Genomic DNA, 24,598 nt, shown 5'->3' on the forward strand with positions numbered 1-24,598 from the left:
GGAAAGAGAATTCTTTTCATCTTTAGCCAGAATGTTAAAGTCTTACCTTAGGTGTGAGCTACACCTATTTCCCTCGGGAAATATTCTCTTTGGTTATTCTAGCAGAGACTAACCATTTGATTTTAATTGCTGGTAGGCTTCCACAGGTGATTGTGTGGGATTCACAAGTATGTGTCTTTTCTTTATACTTTGTACATGCTTGTATATACATGTGAATTGAAATTCACTTGATATTCATGGAAATTTTCTTCTTTTACAGGAGGAGCATCCGAAGTGTGGTAGCGTCTTCTGCAACGTCCGCAGTAAGAACTTTTGCGGGCATGATTCGTGTAGGAGGCACGCGGCTTGTGCAGTCTCCAAGGATGATCTCCGTTACTGGGATCCGCAGGTATGTTCGGTATGTACTAACCTGCTAGCTGAGGCTTTTGAATCTCCTAGGTCGGCGGAGTCAAGGGACGCAGCGAGGGAGAAGCTCCGTGTTTGGGTAAGGGGTTTCCAAAAGAACACCTCTGGACCTTATCTTCCTAGTGAGAAGATGAGGGCGTACCTCTTTTCCAAGGCTTCTGCTGACGCTGTTGTTCCCCAGCCTCGGCCGGAGATCCCTCTCGTCCAGATCCCCGTGGATGCTGATGTCGCGGATGCCATGCAGGACATCCAGCTGGATGACAAGATGTCGGACGTGTCCGAACGTGCTGAAGAGGACCTCCTCGCAGGGGGCGAGGACGAGGATCAAGACCCGAACGTCGTGGAGGAAGAGGATGCCGTGCCATCAGACGCTCCAGTTCAGGCCCCTGAACCTATTCCCTCTACTTCGTCCGCTCTTCCAACAGAGCTGGGACAAGCTCTCTCTTCCATTGTTGTTATGATACAGCAGATGCAGAAGGAGAATAGTCAGAAGGCTGCTGCAATGGAGCTCCCAATGCAGAAGATTGCAGCGTCACGTGGGCCTCCAAAGAAGCTCAACGTGAAGGACCTTCCTGTGTGCTCGGATGCCAACCCGTGGAGGTATGCCGAGCACATGCCGATGACGGTCGGGAAGATCGTCATGTCGGAGAAGCTGGGTTCAGTTCCCCTTGAGGAGGTGGAATTCTGGCCCAGCAGAGGGGCCTATCCGGACTGTTATGTCCGTCTGAAGAAGGAGCCGGCCTCGAAGGAGGAGACGGAACCGAAGGAGGTGATCGTCTTGGATCACGCCAAGGCTCAAGCTTCACTAGCGTCTGCGTTGAAGGAGAGGGGCTTCTCAAACTCGAAAGTTGCTGCTTTGAGTTAGAAGCACCCTTCCTTCGTATCCTCTCCGGCTAGGGCCTTCCCCTTTCTGCAGAAAGGGTACGCGGCTGTTCTGAAGGCGGTAGAGGCTGGCAAACCATGCCCATCCCTGGAGGAATGCAAGCCCTTGTCTTTGGGCTTGCCGTTGGACAATAAGGACTGGAAGGAAGTCCATCTCACATTCTCGGTTGGGAAGTTGGACGCCTATATTGCAGGTCGACAGTTCGGCGAAAACCTTCCTAAGTTGTCTGAATTCCTTCTGCGGAGGGAACTTGAGACAAAGGAGCGTCTGGCAGCCTCGATGTCTCTCCAGACAACAATGGAGACAATGGCTAGCGACCCTAAGGTGCATGAAATGTTCATGGTAATGGCCAAGATCCATCTGGCCACAGTGACAAAGGACCTCTATAGCTTTGTCAAGGCGAGGAGGGCCTGCAGGGAGTTTGTGTTCGCCTCGGCCACAGTGAGGCACGAACCAAAGAAACTTATCTCATCCAACATCTGGGGTAAAGATCTCTTCCCCAGTGAGGTGGTTAAGGAGGTGGTGGACAAGGCAGCCACTGAGAATCGGAATCTTCTCCTTAAGTGGGGCCTGTCCCTCAAGAGGAAGTCTTCCCCTGATGAAGGCCCCCAACCGAAGGGAAAGGCGAAGAAATCTAGGTTTTCTTCCCTCCCAGCCAAGCCTTTCAGACTGCAACGTCAACAGCAGCAACAACCAGCCTTGCCTCCAGTACCACAGATGGTAGCCCAGACCCCAACCACCTTCCAATGGGTGCCCCAGGCCGTGTCATCATCATCCCTGGCATTCAATCCAGTGTTCGAAGGGCAATCGACCACGTTTCGAGCAAAGCCCAGAGGTGCAGCCAGAGGCTCGTCTAGACGCCCCTCTAGGGGAAGAGGATTCAGAGGTGGTCGTGGCCAAGGAGGCAAGACTGCAGGGCAGCAGTCAAAGTGAAGTGTCGCCGGTAGGAGGGAGATTACAGAATTTTCGGGATCGTTGGACCTTCGATCCCTGGGCCCACAGCCTGCTCAAAAATGGACTGGGTTGGAGTTGGTACAGCACTCCGCCCCCGTGCCCTCAATTTTTCCAACACTCCACCCCCGTTTTGGAGGAGTACATTCAAGAACTGTTGGAGAAAAAGGTGATCCGGAGGGTAAAGTCCATCAGGTTCCAAGGGAGGCTTTTTGTGTTCCCAAGAAAGACTCGGGGAAACTCAGAGTCATTCTGGACTTGTCGCCACTCAACAAGTTCATAGTGAACCACAAGTTCAAGATGTTAACGTTACAACACATAAGGGCCTTACTGCCCAAGAGGGCATTTTCCATCTCCATCGACTTGTCAGACGCCTATTGGCACGTCCCAATCAGTCGCCGTCTCTCCCCCTACCTAGGATTCAAGCTACAACAAAAACTTTACGCTTTCAGAGCGATGCCTTTCGGGCTAAACATAGCCCCAAGGATCTTCACGAAGCTTGCGAGCGCAGCGCTCCAACAGTTACGCCTAAAAGGGTTCCAGGTGGTAGCCTACCTGGACGATTGGCTGGTGTGGGCAGCATCCAGAGCGGAATGCTTGCAAGCTTCCCTACAGGTGATTCAGTTCCTAGAATATCTAGGGTTCAAGATCAACAGAAAGAAGTCTCGTCTTTCTCCAGCTCAGAGGTTCCAGTGGTTGGGAATTCACTGGGACCTAGTGTCACACCGTTTTTCCATCCCAATGTCGTAAAGGAAGGAGATAGCGGGGTCTGTCAAGAGGTTTCTAGTTTCCGAGAGGATATCAAGACGCGAACAAGAGAGGGTTCTGGGCTCTCTTCAGTTTGCGTCGGTAACGGACCCAGTGCTAAGAGCACAGCTAAAGGATGCAGCAGGGGTTTGGAGAACCTTTGCATCAAACGCGCGAAGGGACTTGAGGAGACGGGTTCCGCTTCGGCTACGTTCTCTTCTCAGACCGTGGTCTCAGGCCAGTCGTCTAAAGAGGTCGGTACCTCTTCAGCCACCTCCCCCGTCAGTGACGATTCACACAGACGCCTCAAAGGTAGGGTGGGGAGGTCACTCTCATCGAAAAAAGGTTCAAGGGACCTGGTCCAAGCTATTCGGGACCTTTCACATAAACTTTCTAGAAGCTATGGCAGTGCTTCTTACCCTGAGGAAAGTCTCCCCGCGTCACTCGATCCACATAAGGTTGGTACTGGACAGCGAGGTGGTTGTGAAATGTCTGAATCGGCGGGGATCGAGATCCCCACCTCTCAACCAGGTAATGTTGGCCATATTCCGACTGGCGGAGAAGAAGAAGTGGCACCTGTCAGCAGTTCACCTTCAAGGAGTCCGCAATGTGACAGCGGACGCTCTATCCAGGGTTACACCGATAGAGTCGGAATGGTCCCTAGACGCAGGATCATTCTCCTTCATCTCGAGTCAAGTCCCAGAACTGCAGATAGACCTCTTCGCGACGAAGTACAACAAGAAGTTGCCGCGATATGTGTCCCCGTACGAGGACCCCTTGGCGGAAGCAGTAGATGCGATGTCCCTCGATTGGAACAAATGGTCCAGGATCTACCTGTTTCCCCCTCACAATCTGATGTTGAGGGTCCTCAACAAATTGAGATCCTTCAAGGGAGTAGCAGCGATAGTGGCCCACAAGTGGCCGAACAGTGTGTGGTTCCCTCTGGCTCTGGAACTACGACTGAAGTTTCTGCCACTCCCGGGCCCAGTTCTGTCCCAGCAAGTCCAGAAGTCGACTGTCTACGCTTCATTACAGAAAACCCGGACCCTGCAGCTCATGATTTTCTCTCCCTAGCGGTGAAGAAGTGGCTCGGGATTTCGAAAGACAGCATCGACTTCCTGGAGGAATATAAGTGAAAGTCTACTAGAAGGCAGTACGAGTCAGCATGGAAAAAATGGGTAGCCTTTGTCAAAGACAAGAATCCGCATGAGATCTCGACGGATTTCTGCCTGTCCTTCTTCATCCACCTCCACGGACAGGGGCTGGCAGCTAACACGATTTCTACGTGTAAGTCTGCTCTGACAAGGCCCATTCTGTATGCCTTCCAGGTAGACCTCGCTAATGAGATCTTTAACAAGATCCCGAAGGCCTGTGCCAGACTTACACCTTCAGCTCCTCCAAAGCCTATTTCATGGTCTTTAGACAAAGTCCTTCATTTTGCCTCATTACTGGATAATGAGGAGTGTGCACTGAAGGATTTGACTCAAAAGGTTATCTTCCTTTTTGCTCTAGCATCTGGGGCCAGAGTTAGTGAGATTGTAGCCCTCTCGAGAGATGAGGGCCGCGGTCAGTTCCTGGATGGGGGAGAACTGAACCTGTTTCCGGACCCTACGTTTCTCGCTAAGAACGAGTTGCCCACCAACAGGTGGGGTCCCTGGAGAATCTGCCCTCTGAAAGAAGATGCATCTCTATGTCCTGTAGAATGCCTAAAGGTCTATCTTCGTAGAACTTCAGACTTCCATGGGGGTCAACTATTCAGAGGAGAAACATCGGGCTCGAATTTATCTTTGAATCAACTCAGGGCGAAAATTACATACTTTATTCGCAGAGCGGATCCTGAGAGTTCACCCGCAGGTCATGATCCGAGGAAAGTTGCTTCATCCTTAAACTTCTTTAACTTTATGGATTTTGAACACCTTCGTTCATATACTGGCTGGAAGTCTTCCAGGGTATTCTTTCGCCACTATGCTAAGCAAGTGGAGCAGCTAAAGAGGTCTGTGGTAGCAGTTGGTTGCGTCGTTAACCCTGCTGTTTAACTCTGCGAGGAACAGTGGATTTAATTGGGACTTTTAATTCCAGGGTGAGTGTATAGTTATATGCGTTGCTATAACTAGAAGTGAGGGCTCCGGGAGCCCACAGTGACTGTTCCGGCGTTATGGTGATTGTAGCATAAGTACAGACATGTGTTCCGAGCGTTTGGGACGCTAATGTCAGTGGCTAGTAACATGGACTTTTAACTTTGATACCTTGGTACGTGAAAAGTAACTCGATTGTTTTCTTTCAGATAACCATATATCCATTTACTACAGTACTTGTGCAAATTGTTGGTCATCCACCTATCATATGTATATAATTGTGGTAACCATGTCTATTTATTGTTGATCAATAAACCTGTTCTCGGGAACCTTGCGTCTCCTTCACCTATGTTGATTTCTTTTCAGTTATTGAGCATTCAGCCTATGTATATTAATCGGGGATATCTATAATAGCAAATTGTTGGTCATCCACCTATCATATGTATATAATTGTGGTAACCATGTCTATTTATTGTTGATCAATAAACCTGTTCTCGGGAACCTTGCGTCTCCTTCACCTATGTTGATTTCTTTTCAGTTATTGAGCATTCAGCCTATGTATATTAATCGGGGATATCTATAATAGCCTGTTCCTTGATGCAAGCCTTGTTGCATTGGTTTATACTTTCCTTAGTATAAAGGGCTCCATCCTTCTCAGAGGACGGTAGCGGCAGCAAGTTTATTCCTACACAGATATAACCTTTTTGTCCAATTCAATTTCGACCAGGGGGCTGGCCGATATTTCCTTTGGATGCTGTAGTTCCGTACAGACTATGCTTTACTTCATATAGAGTGAGACCACTATATTGTATGGGCTTGCGAGTGATTCATACATAGGTATATGTACTCTTCGTTCTTTTCTAGAGTCTAGTAGGACTCCTCCCTGTAGGGGGCAGGAAGCGCTATCATGGTTTATGGTTAGTGAAAGGATGTATAACGGTAACATCTTAGGTCTTTCAGTCGAGCTGACTAAGAAATATTTCTGAGGAGTGCGGCACGTATTGAGAATCCACAGATACAGTAATGCTCTGGTACACTTCCATCAGGACGACATGGCTTGAGCCCAAAAAACGGATTTTGAGCGAAGCGAAAAATCTATTTTTGGGTAAGATGGCCATGTCGTCCTGATGGACCCGCCCTGCCCCTTTTCCTTTAAAAAAAAAAAAAAAAAAAAAGGAAAAAGGGCTGTAGGACCCCTCCCTACATACAGTATCTGTAGCACCTCGTGTATCGCTACAAGGAATACAGATGGTGCCGCGAGCGGCGCAGGGCACGCTTACGAAACGGTGAGGAGAGATGCCTTACGAACGGCTCCCCCCTTTCTTATCGTTTTCGTTTTCTTGCCATTTGACCCCTACGAAGTGTTAACTCTGTTCGGGGTATAGATTGCCATGTGGCGTGTCAAGAATACGTCCGCTGATATTTACGATATCCCTGAGGTCTTTTTTAGGGATATTCGCTCCAGGAGTTAGAATTCTGGGTACCTTAAGGTAAATTCTCTGGGAATATCGCCGTAGTTGTAATATACCCTAGGAAGCTACCTTAGAGGAACTTCCATCAGGACGACATGGTCATCTTACCCAAAAATAGATTTTTCGCTTCGCTCAAAATCCGTTTTTTGGGCTCAAGCCATGTCGTCCTGATGGAGGTATACCAGAGCATTACTGTATCTGTGGATTCTCAAAACGTGCCGTACTCCCCGGAGGTATTTCCCCGGTCCACTAGACCTAGAGACCTAAGATGTCATACATCTTTTCAACTAACCATAAACCATGTTAGTGCTTCCTGCCCCCTACAGGGAAGAGTCCTACTAGACTCGGAAAAGTCTCGAAGAGTACATATACCTATGTATGAATAACAGACAAGCCAATATAGTGGTCTCACCCTATATCATGTAAAGCATAGTTTGTAAAGAACCACTGCGTCAATATGAAATATCGACCAGTTCTCCGTTCAATACTGTATTGGACAAAGGTTTATATCCGAGTAGGAGGAAACTTGCATATCCGCCACCGTCCCCTTAGGGCATGGAGTCCTCCCACTAAGAGAAAGCATAAACCAATGCAAAAAACGCTTGCATAAAGGAACAATCTATTAGAATTATCCCAGATAAATATACATAGTACGTAATGCTCAATTATTATCAATAAATTGACACAGGTGAAGGAGACGCAAGGTTCACAAGAACTAGTTTATTGACAAACAATAAATAAAACAGGTTAACAACAATTATATATATATATATATATATATATATATATATATATATATATATATATATGTATATATATATATAAGAGGAGGATAACCAAAAACTAAGCATAAGCATGATAGTAAACAGAAACTTGTTTATCTGAAAGAAAAACATTAGCGCCACTTTTAACATACCGAGGTATCAAAATTGTAAAAGTCTGTATTACTAATCAGTCACATTAGCGTTGGAAACGCTCGGCACACATGTCTGCACTTATGCTAAGTTCACCTTTGAAAGTGGAACAGTCAATGTGGGCAACCCCGTGCCCTCACACTTAGTTCGTAGAACAGATTGTAACTACACACTCACCCCGGAATTAATCGTCCCAATTAAATCCACTGTTCCTCGCAGAGTTAAACAGCAGGGTTAACGACACAACCCACTGCTACCACAGACCTCTTCAGTTGCTCCACTTGCTTCGCATAGTGACGAAAGAACACTCTGGAAGACTTCCAGCCAGTGTATGAACGAAGATGTTCAAAATCCATACTATTAAAGAAATTTAAGGATGAGGCAACTTTCCTCGGATCGTGACCTGCGGGTGTACTGTCAGGATCCGCTCTGCGAATAAAATATGTGATTTTCGCCCTGAGTTGTTTCAGTGATAAATTTGAGCCTGATGTTTCTCCCCTGAATAGTTGACCACCCCTGAAGTCTGAAGTTCTACGAAGATAGACCTTTAGGCATTCTACTGGACATAGAGATGCATCTTCTTTCAGAGGGCAGATTCTCCAGGGACCCCACCTGTTGGTGGGTAACTCGTTCTTGGCGAGAAACGTAGGATCCGGAAACAGGTTCAGCTCTCCCCCATCCAAGAACTGAACGCGACCTTTCTCTCTTGAGAGGGTTACAATCTCACTAACCCTGGCCCCAGATGCGAGTGCAAATAGGAAAATAACATTTTGGACAAATCCTTTACGCACACTCCTCATTGTTCAACAGTGAAGCGAAATGAAGAACTTTATTTAAAGACCATGAAATGGACTTTGGAGGTGCTGAAGGTTTGAGCCTAGCACAGGCTTTCGGAATGTTATTAAAAATCTCGTTAGCGAGGTCGACCTGGAAGGCAAATAAAATGGGTCTTGTCAAAGCTGATTTACATGTTGATATTGTGTTGGCTGCTAATCCTTGACCATGGAGGTGGATGAAGAAAGATAAGCAGAGGTCCGTCGAGATCTCTTGCGGATTCTTCGCCTTGACAAAGGCCACCCATTTTCTCCAAGATGACTCATTTTGCCTTCTAGTAGATTTGCACTTATATTCCTTTAGGAAGTCTAGAGTGGTACCTCTACATACGAATTTAATTCGTTCCACAACCTACTTCGGATGTAGAAAATGTTCGGATGTAGAAACGAATTTTCCCATAAGAATACATGGTAATTCATTCAATTCGTTCCTCAGCCTAAAAACTCATAATAAATCCTTAATAAATGGCTACACATAATTACACATAACAATAACATAACTGCATAATATGAAAGAAGCATATAAAAAAGATATTTATAAAGAAATAACGAATAAAAAATGTGTTTTATTGCCACTTTACCTTAGAGACAGGCCAACGCAAGTGTAGGATTTGCTACGCCAGGAAGAGACGGACGATCGGCGAGAAGGTAGACATAGTGTTAACATGTTCTTTAAATAAATACTCTCTCTCTCTCTCTCTCTCTCTCTCTCTCTCTCTCTCTCTCTCTCTCTCTCTCTGTTCTTCTTCCCTGTTAGTGTTAGAGACGTCTATTAATTTTTTTTCTGAGAGAGAGAGAGAGAGAGAGAGAGAGAGAGAGAGAGAGAGAGAGAGAGAGAGATTTAAACCAAAATGAGAGATTAAACAAAAATGTGTTGTGTAGGCCTACATATGATTTTTTAACAGCGTTAACAAGTTGAAAGACAGTTAAATTTAACTAAAATAACAATATCAGCGAATCTGAATGCCTTTATTAACTAAAACAAATATTGATACAAACACACTCGTGTGCGTATGCGCAAACACACACACACACGCGCACGAGGAGACACGATTGGCGAGGAGGTAGAGATGGTGACTGCGATAGCATACCATAACTTACACTACGGAAATTTTAATCTAACTTAGCTTATTTATTTATTTTTTTAACTTTTATATTTCATATTTTTTTACATTTTTTTCTTTTGATTTTTTATTATCATTACTTTCAGTGACAAGTATGTTATCGCAGTCACCATCTCTACCTCCTCCCCGACCGTCTCTCTTATTGCGTAGCAATTCTTGCACCTGTGTGTGTGTGTTTGTGTATACGCACACGATTGTGTTTGTATCAATATTTGTTTTAGTTAATAAAGGAATTCAGATTAGCTGTTATTACTTTCTCAGTTTCATTTAATTGTTTTTCAACTCGTTGACGCTGTTAAAAATCATATGTAGCCTACTCTAAACACATTTTTGTTTAATCTCTCTCTCTCTCTCTCTCTCTCTCTCTCTCTCTCTCTCTCTCTCTCTCTCTCTCTCTCTCTCTCGGAAAAAAATAATAGACGTAGACGTATCTAACACTATAACAGCGAAGAAAAACGAGAGAGAGAGAGAGAGAGAGAGAGAGAGAGAGAGAGAGAGAGAGAGAGAGAGATTTTATTTAAAGAACATGTTAATGCTATGTTTAGAGAGAAACAGAAAAAGAGCTTGTTAAAGCTATCTTGGTTTTCTTTGCTTCACTTTTTTCTTTCTTTCTGTTCATCACGCTGGCCCTTCTCACAAATGATCGTTGCCAACAATATCTTTGTCCTTTATCCCTATCAACAAAAGACGTTCTATCTCTTCCAGGGTATTGCTACGATGTCTTGTAATAATGGTGAGCCCCTTCGATGGTTATTTGCTTTAATGGCTGCCTTCACCTTGATGATTCTCGAGATCATAGGCCTATTCCGGCCATATTGTTTAGCCATATAGTATCACTCACATGCACACTGCTCCCATGTTTTCCTATAATTTCTTGCTTCAATTCTAATGAAAGAATTGTCCTCTTCCTGTACTGAAACTTAGCTTCTTAGGCACCATGATTATAGGTAAAATCAAAAAGGAAATGTGAGAAAAGGAAGAAAATAAGCACTGTTAATAACAGACCAAACAGAGGACAACCACATGACACACAAGAATAGAGAACTGAGCACTCGACGCTCTATGGCGTAATGTTTATTTCGTGTGTCGAAATAAAATTCGGGTGTAGAGTCAAAAAATTGCTCGAATTTTACTTCGGATGTTGGAAAATTCGGATGTAGATACGTTCGGATGTAGAGGTTCCACTGTACTGTCTTTCGAAATCCCGAAACGCTTTCTCACCGCTAGGGAGTGAAAATAATGAGCTGCAGGGTCCGGGTTTTCTGTAATGAAGCGCAGACAGTCGACTTCTGGACTCGCTGGGTCAGAACTGGATCTGGTAACGGTAGAAACTTCAGCCGTAGTTCCAATGCCAGAGGGAACCACACGCTGTTCGGACACTTGTGAGCCACTATTGCCGCTACTCCCTTGAAGGATCTCAGTTTGTTGAGGACCCTCAACAGAAGGTTGTGAGGAGGGAACAGGTAAATCCTGGACCATCTGTTCCAGTTGAGGGACATCGCGTCCACTGCTTCCGCCAAGGGGTCCTCGTACGGGGACACGTAAAGGGGTAACTTCTTGTTGTCTTTCGTCGCAAAGAGGTCTATCTGCAGTTCTGGGACTTGACTCAAAATGAAGGAGAATGATCCTGCGTCTAGGGACCATTCCGACTCTATCGGTGTGAACCTGGATAGAGCGTCCGCTGTCACATTGCGGACTCCTTGAAGGTGAACAGGTACCACTTCTTTTCCGCCAGTCGAAAGATGGCCAACATCACCTGGTTGAGAGGTGGTGACCTCGATCCTTGTCGATTCAAGCATCTCATAATCACCTCGCTCTCCAGCACCAACTTAATGTGGGTCGAGCGACGCGGGGAAACTTTCTTCAAGGTAAGGAGTACTGCCATAGCCTTCAGAAAGTTTATGTGAAATGTCTTGAATAGATTGGACCAAGTCCCTTGGGCCTTCTTCCGATGAGAATGACCTCCCAACCCCTCCTTCGAGGTGTCTGTGTGAATAGTCAACGAGGGGGGAGGTGGCTGAAGAAGTACCGAAATTTTAGTTGCCTGGCTTGGGACCAAGGCCTGAGAAGAGTACGTAGACGAAGCGGAACTGGTCTTCTCAGATCTCTTCGCGCGTTTGATGCATAATTCCTCCAAACTCCGGTTGCATCCTTTAGCTGAGCTCTTAGCACCGGGTCTGTTACTGAAGCAAACTGGAGAGAACCCAGCACTCTCTCCTGTTCGCGTCTTGATATCCTTTCGGAATCCAGAAGTCTCTTGACAGAGCCAGCTATCTCCTTCCTCTTCTTCGCCGGGATGGAGAATCGATGTGACACTAGATCCCAGTGGATTCCCAACCACTGGAATTTTTGAGATGGAGAAAGTCGAGACTTTTTTCTGTTGATCTTGAAGCCTAGATACTCTAGGAACTGGATAACCTGCAGAGAAGCTTGCAAGCATTCCGTCTTGGATGCTGCCCACACCAGCCAGTCGTCCAGGTAGGCTACCACCTGGATTCCCTTTAGGCGTAATTGTTTGAGAGCTACGCTCGCAAGCTTCGTGAAGATCCTTGGGCTATGTTTAGCCCGAATGGCATAGCTTTGAAGGCATAGAGTCTTCGATGTAGCTTGAACCCTAGGTAGGGGGAGAGACGGCGATTGATTGGAACGTGCCAATAGGCGTCTGACAAATCTATGGAGACGGTAAATGCCCTCTTGGGCAGTAAGGTCCTTGTGTGTTGCAGTGTTAGCATCTTGAACTTGCAGTTCACAATGAACTTGTTAAGTGGCGACAAGTCCAGAATGAGTTTTTCTGAGTCCTTCTTGGGAACACAAAACAACCTCCCTTGGAATTTGATGGACTTTACCCTTCGGATCACTTTTTTCTCCAAAAGTTCTTGAATGTACTCCTCCAGAACGGGGGTGGAGTGTTGGAAAAATCGAGGGCACGGGGGTGGAGTGCTGTACCAGCTCCAACCCAGACCATTCTAGAGTAGGCTGTGGGCCCAGGGATCGAAGGTCCACCGATCCCAAAAATTCTGAAGTCTCCCTCCTACTGGTATCACCTCACTTTGACTGCTGTCCTGAGGTCTTGCCTCCCTGACCGTGACCACCCCTGAATCCCCTCCTCCTTGAGGGGCGCCTAGACGAGCCTCTGGCTGCTCCTCTAGGCTTTGCTCAAAAGGTAGTCGACTGTCCTTCGAACGTTGGGTTAAATGCCGGGGACTGCGTCGACACGGCTTGGGGTACCCCCTGGAATGTGGTCGGGGTTTGTGCCACCATCTGGGGCACTGAAGGCATAGGCAATTGCTGTTGCTGTTGTTGTCTGAATGGCTTGGCTGGCCGAGAGGGTAGCCTAGTTTTCTTAGTCTTCCTCCTTGGTTGGGGACCCTCATCCGGGGAAGACTTTCTCTTGATAGATAAGCCCCACTTCTGGAGAAGGTTTCTATTCTCAGTGGCAGCCTTATCTACAACCTCCTTGACCGATTCACTAGGGAAAAGGTCTTTGCCCCAAATGTTGGAGGATATTAGTTTCCTTGGCTCGTGCCTCACCGCAGCCGAGGCGAACACGAACTCCCTACAAGCTCTCCTCGCCTTGACGAAGCTGTAAAGGTCCTTCGTCACTGTGGCCAGATGAATCTTAGCCACTACCATGAACATCTCATGAACCTTGGGGTCGCTTGCCATTGTCTCAAGAGTGGTTTGAAGAGACATTGAGGAAGCCAGTCTTTCTTTCGTCTCGACTGAGAAGGTCAGATGGACGTCCTTCCAGTCCTTGTGGTCCAAGGGTAGGGCCAGAGACAAAGGTTTACACTTCTCCAAGGAGTGGCATGGCTTGCCAGCCTCGACTGCTTTTAGCACAGCCGCAAACCCTTTCTGCATAAAGGGGAAGGCTCTAGCAGGAGAGGACACAAAGGAAGGGTGCTTCTTACTCAAAGCAGGAACCTTTGAGTTTGTGACGCCCCTCTCTTTCATCGAGCACGATAGCAAAGCTTGAGCCTTAGCATGGTCCATAACTATGACCTCTTTCGGCTCTGTCTCCTCCTTTGAAGCTGGTTCCTTCCTCAGACGGACATAGCAGTTCTGATACGACCCCTTGCTGGGCCAGAATTCCACCTCCTCAAGGGGAACTAAGCCCAACTTCTCCGACATGACGATCTTTCCAGTCGTCATCGGCATGTGCTCAGCATACCTCCAAGGGTTAGCATCAGAGCACAAGGGAAGGTCTTTCACGCTGAGCCTCTTCTGGGGCCCACGTGATGCTGCAATTCTCAGCATCTCCAGCTCCATTGCAGCCACCTTCTCATTATTCTCCCTCTGCATTTGTTGGATCATTCCAACGATGGAGGAAAGGGTCTTTCCCAGCTCTTATGGGAGAGTGGACGATGTTGAGGGAATAGGTTCAGAGGCCTGGACCGGAGTAGCCGACATCTCGTCGGCCTCTTCCTCTTCAATGTCTGGAGCCTGATCTTCATCCTGGTCTTCTGCCAGAAGGTCCTTTTCCAGATGCTCGGACACCTCCAACATCCTGTCGTCCAACTGGATGTCCTGCAGGGTGACCGTGACTTCAACATCCACACGGATCTGAACTACCGGTATCTCCACTTGAGGCTGTTGAATCATTGCCTCAGCTGACGCTCTGGGGAAAAGGTAAGCCCTCATCTTCTCACTTGGAAGATAGGGCCCAGAGGTGTTCTTCAGGAAACCCCTTACCCAGGCACGAAGCTTTTCCCTTGCTACATCCCTTGACTCCGCCGTCCTAGGAGAGTCAAAAGCCTCAGCAATCAGGTTTGTGCACATGGTACATACCTGCGGGTCCCAATATCGGAGATCACCTTTAGAGACAGTGCATGCTGCGTGCCTCCTACACAAATCATGTCCGCAGAAGTTCTTGCTGCGGACGTTGCAGAAAACGCTTCCACACTTCGGATGGGCCTCCTGTAAAGAGAAGAAATTTCCATGAGTATCAAGTGAACTACGTATCACTGGATATACATAGCTTCATAATTAAACGGAAAGGAAAGACACACACTTGTGTTTCCCGCACAGTCAATTGCTGCAACCTTCTAGATAATAAAATCGTATGGTTAATCTATCTTAGAGCAACCAATGAAAAATTTCCAGAGGAAACAGGTGTAGCTCACACCTAAAGGATGATTTTAGAATACCGGATAGTAGACAAGAAAGAACTCACTTTCTTTATCTGTAAGGCAACACCAAGGGGCTGTGCAAGATGACACAGGAGTGTTAGAAAACACAGTGTTGTAACAATACTATACTATAGTTTTCTCCCTACAGTATATACTATACTGAAGAATACTGGTTACAGTATAGAAGGTAATGTGCCGGCCGGCAAGTCTTAACTAGATCTAAAGTATACTACTTAAGAGCTATAAGGCGGCAGAACGCTGGTTCAAATGCATGTGCCGGCCGGCGAGTGACCGGCAGATAATGGCGTGATAATAGCCGGCCGGCAAAGGTATACAACCGATGCCGGCCGGCAGCAAAAGAACCAGAGAACTCCGACTGCCCGGCTGCCGGCCACTTAGGCCGGCAGCCGGCTAGGGTACAACACTAGAAGAAAACAGAATGGATGCCGGGATAAGAGACTGTACTACCTCATAGCCCGGCAACCCAAAAGAGTGCACATAAGGAAGGGGAGAATATAATTTCAGGCTTCCTGACCAATGCCATCTGGCTCTACAGACAAACATGGATGAGGGACCAAGAGAGGTCCGGGGAGCACTCAAAGCAGAAGACCTTTGCCAGCCGGCACCCTCTGCCGGCCGGCAAGGGACTAAGTCAACTCCACATCCTAACCTATGCTAGGTACGGATGTAGAATGACGGACAGTAATGTAATGGCTAGGCCATTACAGAGGAAAGAGGGGGAAAGGACGAAGAGGGTCCTATCAACCTTGCTTTAGTAATGAATCACCCACAGCCAAGAAAACTCATCTTAGCCTAAGGGAGATCCGAGGAGGGAGGCCAGCAATACTTGCCAACCCCCGCAGGACCAAAGCAAGGAAGGTGTTGCTATTCCCAGAAAAAGGATCCTATCCTCGACACCGAGAACAGCAACACTGGACTAGTCTGCTAGATCATAAGAAGAAGGAATCATCTCGTACAGAAACCTTCGAAAGTGACCTAAGGAGGCTAAGCCTCCTATGTCTGTGTCAGTCTAGCAAGGGAGTCTCAACCACAAGCCAGACAAAACAGACTCAGACTAAGAACTCTGATGTTCTGCCCCCTCTCTGAAACCAGACTTACTGGAAACAGGAAGGAACAGCAACACCCTAATATAGTTATATGGAAAATTAATTCAGATACACCACTAGGGTTAAGCCCAAGGCTTAAACAGAGGGAAATGGATTGCACACCTTCTCCGAAGAGAAGAGAGCAACCGGGGAGTGTGAGAAAGTATACTAAGGCCCCATAGGCAACTTAGCCTAGGCGCCAAGAGAATCGATTACCTAAATCACCGAAACTCACTCGTATAATATCTTGGAAGAAATCAATATAGTCTTAAATGTATAAAACTGCCTAAAGCTTCAATAAAATTCTTAAAACACTCGGAAATGTAAATATCATGCAGGAAAGTACTAGGGCCAAACGACTAGGCTACACGGTCTAGCGTAGGCCAGAATCGGCGAAACCTTCGCCAAGACAAACAATACTAAAAGCATCATATAAAGAAATCCTAAGTAACGCTAACCAGCTAAAATTATTAAAGCGAAATAGCCGGGAACGTCGCTCTGGCTAACTAAATAACTCATACCTAGCGAGCGACAGCGTCCAGGACGCCTCCGGTAGGCAACAGCTCTTGTAACAAAGATATTACTATTAATCACTTTGAAAATTACCAAGAGCCTACATTTATACATAAAAGAAATAATACTCAACTTATCAGAAGCAGGAGAAGTTGGAGAAAGCATAATTAATTGATTAAATCCAAGAATTGCGAGAAACACAGGAAAAAAATACCGAGTTGTTGAGTACGCAAAAAGGAAAACAGATAGCGCCGTGAGCGGCGCAATGCATGCTTACAAAACGGGACAGGAGAGATACCTTGCGAGCGGCTCTCCTTTTCTTTCTCGTTTTCGTTTTCTTGCCAATTGACCCCTTCGAAGTGTTATCTCTGTTCGGGGTGCAGATTGCCATGTGGCGTGTCAAGAATACGTCCTCTGATATTTCGCGATATCCCTGGTTCTTTTATTAGGGATATTCGCTCCAGGAGTTAGAATTCTGGGTACCTTGAGGTAAATTCTCTGGGAATATCGCCGTAGTTGTAATATACCCAAGGAAGCTACCCTATAGGAACTTCCATCAGGACGACATGGCTTGAGCCCAAAAAACAGCCGTTTGGCAATACGCCATTCGCCTATCAGCTGTTGTCTCAAGATTGAAAATTCAGTGATGTTTGGACTTATGTTTTCACTAACTCTTAAAAATGTTAGGTTAGGCACCATCTAGTTGAATGTTTCGGAGGATAAGCCAGCGTCAATCAGCAAACCCAAAAAACCTTTCTTTTCCGTGTTTATGCATGAAACTTATATGTCTAGTGTCTGTTATTTACTGCAACAAACTACATTCTTCACATCATGTTAAGTTTGTAGTTTGTTGGGACATTTCCTATTATTTTGCTGCACAGTCTACTATCGTATATAGAATTTTTCAAGGCTTGAAAATTCAGTGATGTTCAGACTTATGTTTTCGCTAATCCCGACAATCTACATTCTTTTTAGATTATTAAGATTGGAGTTCACTGGGACATACCATGGAATTATGCCGAACATTAATTTGCATTATATACAACCAAAGGTTAGGTTAAGCACCATCTAGTTAAGATGTTTAGGAGAATTAAACCAGTGTCAATCAGCCCACCCAAACTATCATTTCTTTTCTGTGTTTACGCATTACACTTATATTTCTAGTGTCTGGTATTTATCACAACAAACTAAATTCTTAACGTATTAGGTTAGAGTTTGTTGGGACATTTCCTATTATTTTGGGTGCTACTATAGTGTGAGGTCTACCGCCAAATGTCGCCTACCCAGGTGGAGGGTGAGGTCTACCGCGTGACCAGCGTCCCAAAGCCCCGCACCTAACCCTCGAACATGTGAACTCCCCAAATCCATCAAAAACGAGACCTATCCACGTAATCTGCCCATATAAAAGGAAGCAAATGGAGCTCCTAAATCAGTTTTTCCCTTGGCCTAAAAGAGATATCATCGATATCAACATTCTACAGTGAACCACCAGCCCAGCAATATTATGTGGATCCAGCGACAGGAGCACACACACAGGCAATTGAGCGATCGTGGTTGGACGCTAAAACGATGATTCTGAAGAGATTAATGCAAGGTGTTGGTCGTCAGCTTGATCACTATTACTGGAATGTGATGAGAAAAAATTCCAATGATCTATTTGTGTTATTCTTAGAAGATGTACGAAGTGTGTATCGCTAGAATAAATGTATGGAAATATATGATAACCTGTTTGATGTACGAAGAGTGTATCGTTAGAATAAATGTATGGAAATATATGATAACATGTTTGATGTATGAAGAGTGTATCGCTAGAATAATTGCTTGGAAATATATGATAACATGTTTATTTTTACCTTTAGTCCTTTTTTTTAATGTAACTAGAAATCCAATTATCTATTTAGGTCATTTCTAAGATATGTTTAAAGTGTTTAATGCTTAAACAAATGTATGAAATGTGTTTTATATATGAGGGACGAATAATTCAGCAGTAGACCTCACCCTATAGTACTAACGGGAGATAGATCTCACACTATAGTAGCACCTTATTTTGCTGTACAGCATATTATCATTTTGACAACCATTTAAATCTTTGTGCGCTTGTAGGCCTGCTTTTACTGGCCGCGTAATTTCAAAATCTTTAACAACCTTGCCACAACCCAACATTGACCTGACCGAGGTTGCCTATCCAACGCCAACCGCCATGATAGACAGATGAGTGCCCTATAGTTTTACTTTGAGCGATGTGGTTAAATTTATTACTCATATCGATCAGCTTCATGCATTGATGACGATCAACTTCTTAGATTTAAAGGACTACACGAGCACACCTAAAATTATTTCATTTTTTATTTTGTGAAGGACTGTTTAGAGATTTTAGTGAGGACTGTGAAGTGTGGACGTTGGTGAACCACACTTTTCACAAAAAGTTCTCAATTCGGTGAGGTTCCTTCTTCAAGGCTGCAAACCTAGAAGACCATGAGGTAATTCTATTTATATCTTGTTGAGTAAAACTATGGTCTCAAGACAATGTTGGTGTCAAGAGGGAGAAGCAAGCTTCTCACACTCTTGTCGACTGGTATAACTTTTGCCGAGAAGTTTGTGAATCGATATTGATTTTAGACAACAAGAAAATTGGCAGACCAGGCACATTGTGGGAGTGGACGAGAGTAAGTTTGGCAAGAGGAAGTAATATCGGGAAACCCATCAAAGGAACCTGGGTCTTTGGTGTGGAGAAATTTTATTTTTTATTTTTATTTAATAGTTGAGTGGGGTTGTTGTTCCGGATAAGTCTCCCTACAACATTTATGCATATATCAGCAGGGGAGGAAAATGAGCACTATCACTCAAGGCACAAATACCCTGTTAATAACTTTGATGGTGTAGTTCACATACCTTTACTCTAAATGCAAAACCTGTAATCTGTCCACAGCCCTGAAAACTCCACACTAATTTGATGGAATACTTCAGCTTTGTCAGGTCTAAAACTATCCCACCCTTAGGCTCTGTTTCGGCTCTGTGCCAGGGACCCTAGTGAGATGCTACATAGGAATTCTACATCTTGGAATTTTTAAGACAATGGCAATGGAGGGAGCAGTGATGTATTGCAGTAAAGTGAAAGTTAAAGATATGGATCTTCACCTTCGAAGCATAGAGATTAAATACTAAGTCACTCTAAAACACACTATTGCTCTTAAGGTATTTAGACTTACTCCTTTCAATATGTCGGGTATAATATCCCGAGATTAAATATTCATATTAGGCATAATCAATAAAAAAAGGGAGTAGTAATACAAGGGTCTATTTCACTTGATCTAGTTATTTTCTTGCACAGAATTTACATTAAACAAGCAAAACATGAAATAAAAGAAATGCAACTTGGCAAAATCAAAAGGCTATCAAAATATGTGTGATATAAATGATTGAAGTGGGGTTAAACACATGGTCTTGTGACCCCGAGACTGGACTAGTCTCTAAATCAAGAATTATATACAAAATATGTACACCGAATCCCACGCACTCAGCCTGAAATATGTAAAAGACAGTTACTTGAATCAAGTTAAAATAAAAACGTAATCTGAAAATGGGAAAAATCTTGAGTGGTCACATGTTACTGCACTCCTTACTTTAAAGACAGCCTTTGAACTTAAATGGCTGTTATGGCTTGTTCCTGGTAAACTGCCGTTGAAGGGATAGTTGCACACTTGACTGGACCACCCTTGAAATCCTCACTTTCGGTAGATAGGGTCTCTCTGGAACATTTCCCAGGCTGGTCTTCTTAACTATCTCCAGCCTATAGGGCCCCAGCATGGCAGCACTCCTGTCCTCTGTTTGGTGGGAGTCAAATATGCACAAATTGACTAACCAGGTCGGTCAGCCAGACACAACCACGGCTCTTGCACAAATGAGGGTCGCATGGGTTCGCCTGGGTTCAGCTTCCGTAGAATAACCCAGTTGAGGTGCCATATCGGGACTTTAGGGCAGACCAATGTAATGTTGTGAGAAGCGAGTAGGAAGCAGGATTTTATGCAAAATACGAAGAGAAATCTTGTTCGCCTGGGTTCAGCTTCCAAAAAAGTGAGGTTCGTGGTCCGTAGAATAACCGAGCTGCGGTGTCATATCGGGTCTTTAGGGCAGACCAATGTAACGTTGTAAGGAGTGAGTAGGAGGTAGGATTTTGTGCAAAATACGAGGAGAAATCTAGTAGCTCTAAGGGAATATACTGTTAAAATGATATAATTATGTGATTCTAAGTTTAGTGTCTTTGTAATTATTTGATTTTAACTTTATTGCCTGGAAGCAGCGAATGCTAATGTTGGTCGTTCCCTTACCATAATGTAAACCACCTTGCCCCATATGACGAGACGAAACTGTAGGGTGTTCTTCTGTCACCCGGACCTTGTAACCACAGTTGGACATTAAAACGTAACAAGTGTAAAGGAGTTTTTGTTAATCCCACTTACGAAATTAGAAAGAAAGAAAAAGAATATTAATTGAATGAAGACAAATATTACACATAACCAAAAATAAAACTTTAACGTGTTATGGGCCCAGGATACACGCAGAGCGCCAACAGTGAAATAAATCTCGTAAAAGTAGGGGAGAATTTTGGAAGAATAACAACTGCGTACTACTACTCCAGGAGCCAAGGGTGTCCGCATGCTAAAAAGGGCCCCTAGGTTACTCATTATTTTCTGAAAGAACATCACCTGGGGCATCATTTTAGTGAGGGTAGACATTCTGAAACCCGGCAGTAATCTTGCTAGGGATGGTTTTGTAGCTATTGACCATACTAAAAATTTCCGCAAAAATTTGGGGTAGGGGAAATTCAAATCTTAATAACTCAGTAAGGAAATAAGCTATTTGCATGAAATACCCATCAAAATGTAGCTTATAGGGTATGCTACAAGATGAAAGTAAGAAATATTAAAATAGGTCAAGGTCAAGGTCACCAGAGCTCAAGCAATGACGTAATTTGACACTTGCCCAAAATCTGGGCCTCTAAAAACTTGAAATTAAACCAAAACCCAGTTGTAAACTAATTTATTCCTTTATTTGTAGATTCTAGTAGAGTACTTCATAGGAAAGTTTTTAAAAATTATTTGAAGAAAAAACACACACTTTAACCCTTTTATTTTCAAGTTTTTAGAGGCCCAGATTTTGAGCAAGTGTCAAATTACGTCATTGCTTGAGCTCTGGTGACCTCGACCTTGACCTATTTTAATATTTCTTACTTTCATCTTGTAGCATGCCCTATAAGCTGCATTTTCATGGGTATTTCATGCAAATAGCTTATTTCCTTACTGAGTTAAGATTTGAATTTCCCCTACTCCAAATTTTTGCGGAAATTTTTAGTATGGTCAATAGCTACAAAACCATCCCTAGCAAGATTACTGCCGGGTTTCAGAATGTCTACCCTTGCTAAAATGATGCCCCAGGTGATGTTCTTTCAGAAAATAGTGAGTAACCTATGGCTCCAGGAGTATACACCAAGAAAGGATTTAACTACAAGGTGCTGTAACGCAGCAAGTTACACAAAATGGCGGGGAAAGACAGAAAAAGAAAAAAAAGACATGAAATTTTGAAGGAATCAAATTATTTCCATTAGGCGAAGAGAACTAAAGCTGCTCTCACTCAGAAGAGGTGGTGGGAATGTATAGATCCAGGATGTCCTGACGATCAAGACAACTGGAACAAATACAACTTCAAAGAAATAACGATGCGCTGAGTTAAATTACCAAGGAGTGAATAATTAAGATCTGGACAACATCATTGAATGACCAAACCAAAAGAAGCATGGGATATATTAGGCTATATCCACAAAAAAAAAAAAAAAAAATTAATACATTTCAAATTGTTGCTGTCCTTGAAGAACTGTGTAACTGCAGAAAAACTGAAGAAATGTCAATGAGGGAATATATAGCGTATGTAATCAGATTGGCCAGGGATGTAAATGCAGCTTTAGGGGAAGAAGTAGCTCAATTTGGAGACTCAATAGTAGCTGCTTGTGTTGAGAGGTTTTAAACATATTCCCAAATATTAAATTTTGTTAAAGTCACAGTTCTCAAAAATGGAAGATCTAAATATCAAAACTGTAAAGTCAGTGCTGCTTTTCAAAGAGAGGCAAGAGAAACTCGAGGCAAGAAAGGAAGAGAACCTTTTAGTTTATAGAACGAACTTCATAAGAGATTCAAAAAAAGAAGATGGAAATTCAAGCACACGTTATAAAAGAGAAGGCTCAAGAGGCTTTAAAGGAGAGGACAAAAGATTTGAAGAAAGAAGAGATAATGAAGAAAGAGGAGATAATGAAGAAAGAAGAGACAAAAAAGAAAGAAGACACAATACAAAAGACAGACAAAATAAAAGAAGCAAGAAAGGAATATCGGGGAAGAAAGCACAATTTTACAGTGATAAAGACTGTGAAAATGAATCCGAAGAAGAGGAGTTATCAGGAAAAGTTGCCAAAACCAGAACAGATACAAAGGCAATGCAGTAATTGAAAATGAAAGTGAAAAGACAAAAGAACTGGATGCTACTGCGAACTTTGATTCTAATGCTAGTGATCACATGACTCCTCATAAAGATATACATGTTGATTTTGACAGGTAGTAGGTTGTCCAGGGCACCAGCCACCCGTTGAGATACTACCGCTAGAGAGTTATGGGGTCTTTTGACTGGCCAGACAGTACTACATTGGATCCTCCTCTCTGGTTACGGTTCATTTTCCCTTTGCCTACATACACACTGAATAGTCTGGCATATTCTTTACATATTCTCCTCTATCCTCATACACCTGACAACACAGATTACCAAAAAATTCTTCATCACCCAAGAGGTTATTGCACTGTAATTGTTCAGTGCCACTTTCCTCTTGGTAAGGGTAGAAGAGACTCTTTAGCTATGGTAAGCAGCTCTTCTAGGAGAAGGACACTCCAAAATCAAACCACTGTTCTCTAGTCTTGGGTAGTGCCATAGCCTCTGTACCATGGCCTTTCACTGTCTTGGGTTAGAGTTCTCTTGCTTGAGGGTACACTCGAGCACACTCTCCTATCTTATTTCTCTTCCTCTTGTTTTGTTAAAGTTTTTATAGTTTATATAGGAGATATTTATTGTTGTTACTCTTCTTAGAATATTTTATTTTCCTTTTTTCCTTTCCGCACTGAGCTATTTTCCCTGTTGGAGCCCCTGGGCTTATAGCATACTGCTTTTCCAACTAGGGTTGTAGCTTAGTAAGTAATAATAATAATAATAATAATAATAATAGCATCACAGGTAACATTAAATGGGGCGATGACAAGAAGTCTTCAGTTCTAGGCAAATGAAAAGTGATTATGAAAATTAAAGACCAGTATGGTGGATAAGTTAAAATAAGTTATAAGTTAAAATTACAAGAAGTATACTATACCCCAAATCTAGATCAAAACCTGATGTCTGAAAGAAGATTCGGTGAAAAGGGTTTTAAGTTAGTTATCTACAAAGGTGTCAAATAAGTGAAAGATGTAAAAAACGTATTTCTGAAGGGAGACTGGAATGAGGCAGCAAAGATGTATCAGTGCAAAGCTTTAACAATTTTGCAAGGAAATGAAAGAAATTTTAAGAAGAATTGAAATATAGAAATCACAGGAAATAGATCAACAAGAAATTTGTGGCACAGACGATTTAGACATGTACTATCCTTACCCGAAGTTTGTGGAAAGAAAGGAAAACTTGAATACTGCACAACATGTATGGAAAGTAAGTAAAAAAATGGCCAATGCCTGTAAGTGAATTAAGAAACAGTGAATTTCTAAAAATAGCACAGTGATGTTTGTCAGATTCCTTAACCATCATCGAATGCAAGTGGAAGCCATTACTTTGCCACCTTTTTTTAGATGACCATGCAAGGTACAGTGAAATTGCTAAAATGAAGAAGAAAAGTGAGGCAATGCTGATTCAATGAATATATAGCCAAAGGAGAGAGGAAACACAACAGACTTTTGCAATGCCTCCACAGCAATAATGACGGAGAGTATGTCAGCAAGGATTTCTCGGGTTTTCTTACAGAGAAGGGAATAGAGAAACGGATGAGAATCCTGTTCTCTCCTCAGCAAAATGGCAGGGCTGAACGCCTAAACCAGAGTTTACTGGCCATAGCAAGATGCATGATAATAGAGTATGGGGTACCTCAAAAATTCTGGACTTGAACCATTCTTCATGCAAATTACATCAAGAATAGAGCAATGTCAATGGCTATAAACGAAATTACATTCGGGCTGTGGAATGGGAGAAACTTTGAACGTGACGACCTGAAATTGATCAAAGTGTTTGGTTGTGAAGCTTGGGCTAATCTAAGGGATACTTCTAAGCTAGAAGTTCGAGCAGAAACATGTGTCTACATGGAAGTGTGCCCGAACCAAAAGGGATTCCAGTTGTGGAACATCAACAAACTAGTCATGATCAATGCCATTAA

General features: G+C 43.8%; 1 protein-coding gene across 1 annotated transcript; it reads left to right on the forward strand.

The window, feature by feature from the left end:
• Positions 1–670: 670 nt before the first annotated feature.
• On the forward strand, positions 671–22,645 carry LOC137651561 (nucleolar protein 58-like). Its single transcript, XM_068384788.1, has 2 exons — positions 671–964; positions 22,205–22,645. The coding sequence occupies exons 1-2, from the start codon at positions 671–673 to the stop codon at positions 22,643–22,645; spliced, it is 735 nt and encodes a 244-aa protein (XP_068240889.1).
• Positions 22,646–24,598: the final 1,953 nt, after the last annotated feature.

The sequence above is a fragment of the Palaemon carinicauda genome, chromosome 13 (assembly GCF_036898095.1).
Source record: "Palaemon carinicauda isolate YSFRI2023 chromosome 13, ASM3689809v2, whole genome shotgun sequence".
NCBI classification, from domain to species: domain Eukaryota; kingdom Metazoa; phylum Arthropoda; class Malacostraca; order Decapoda; family Palaemonidae; genus Palaemon; species Palaemon carinicauda.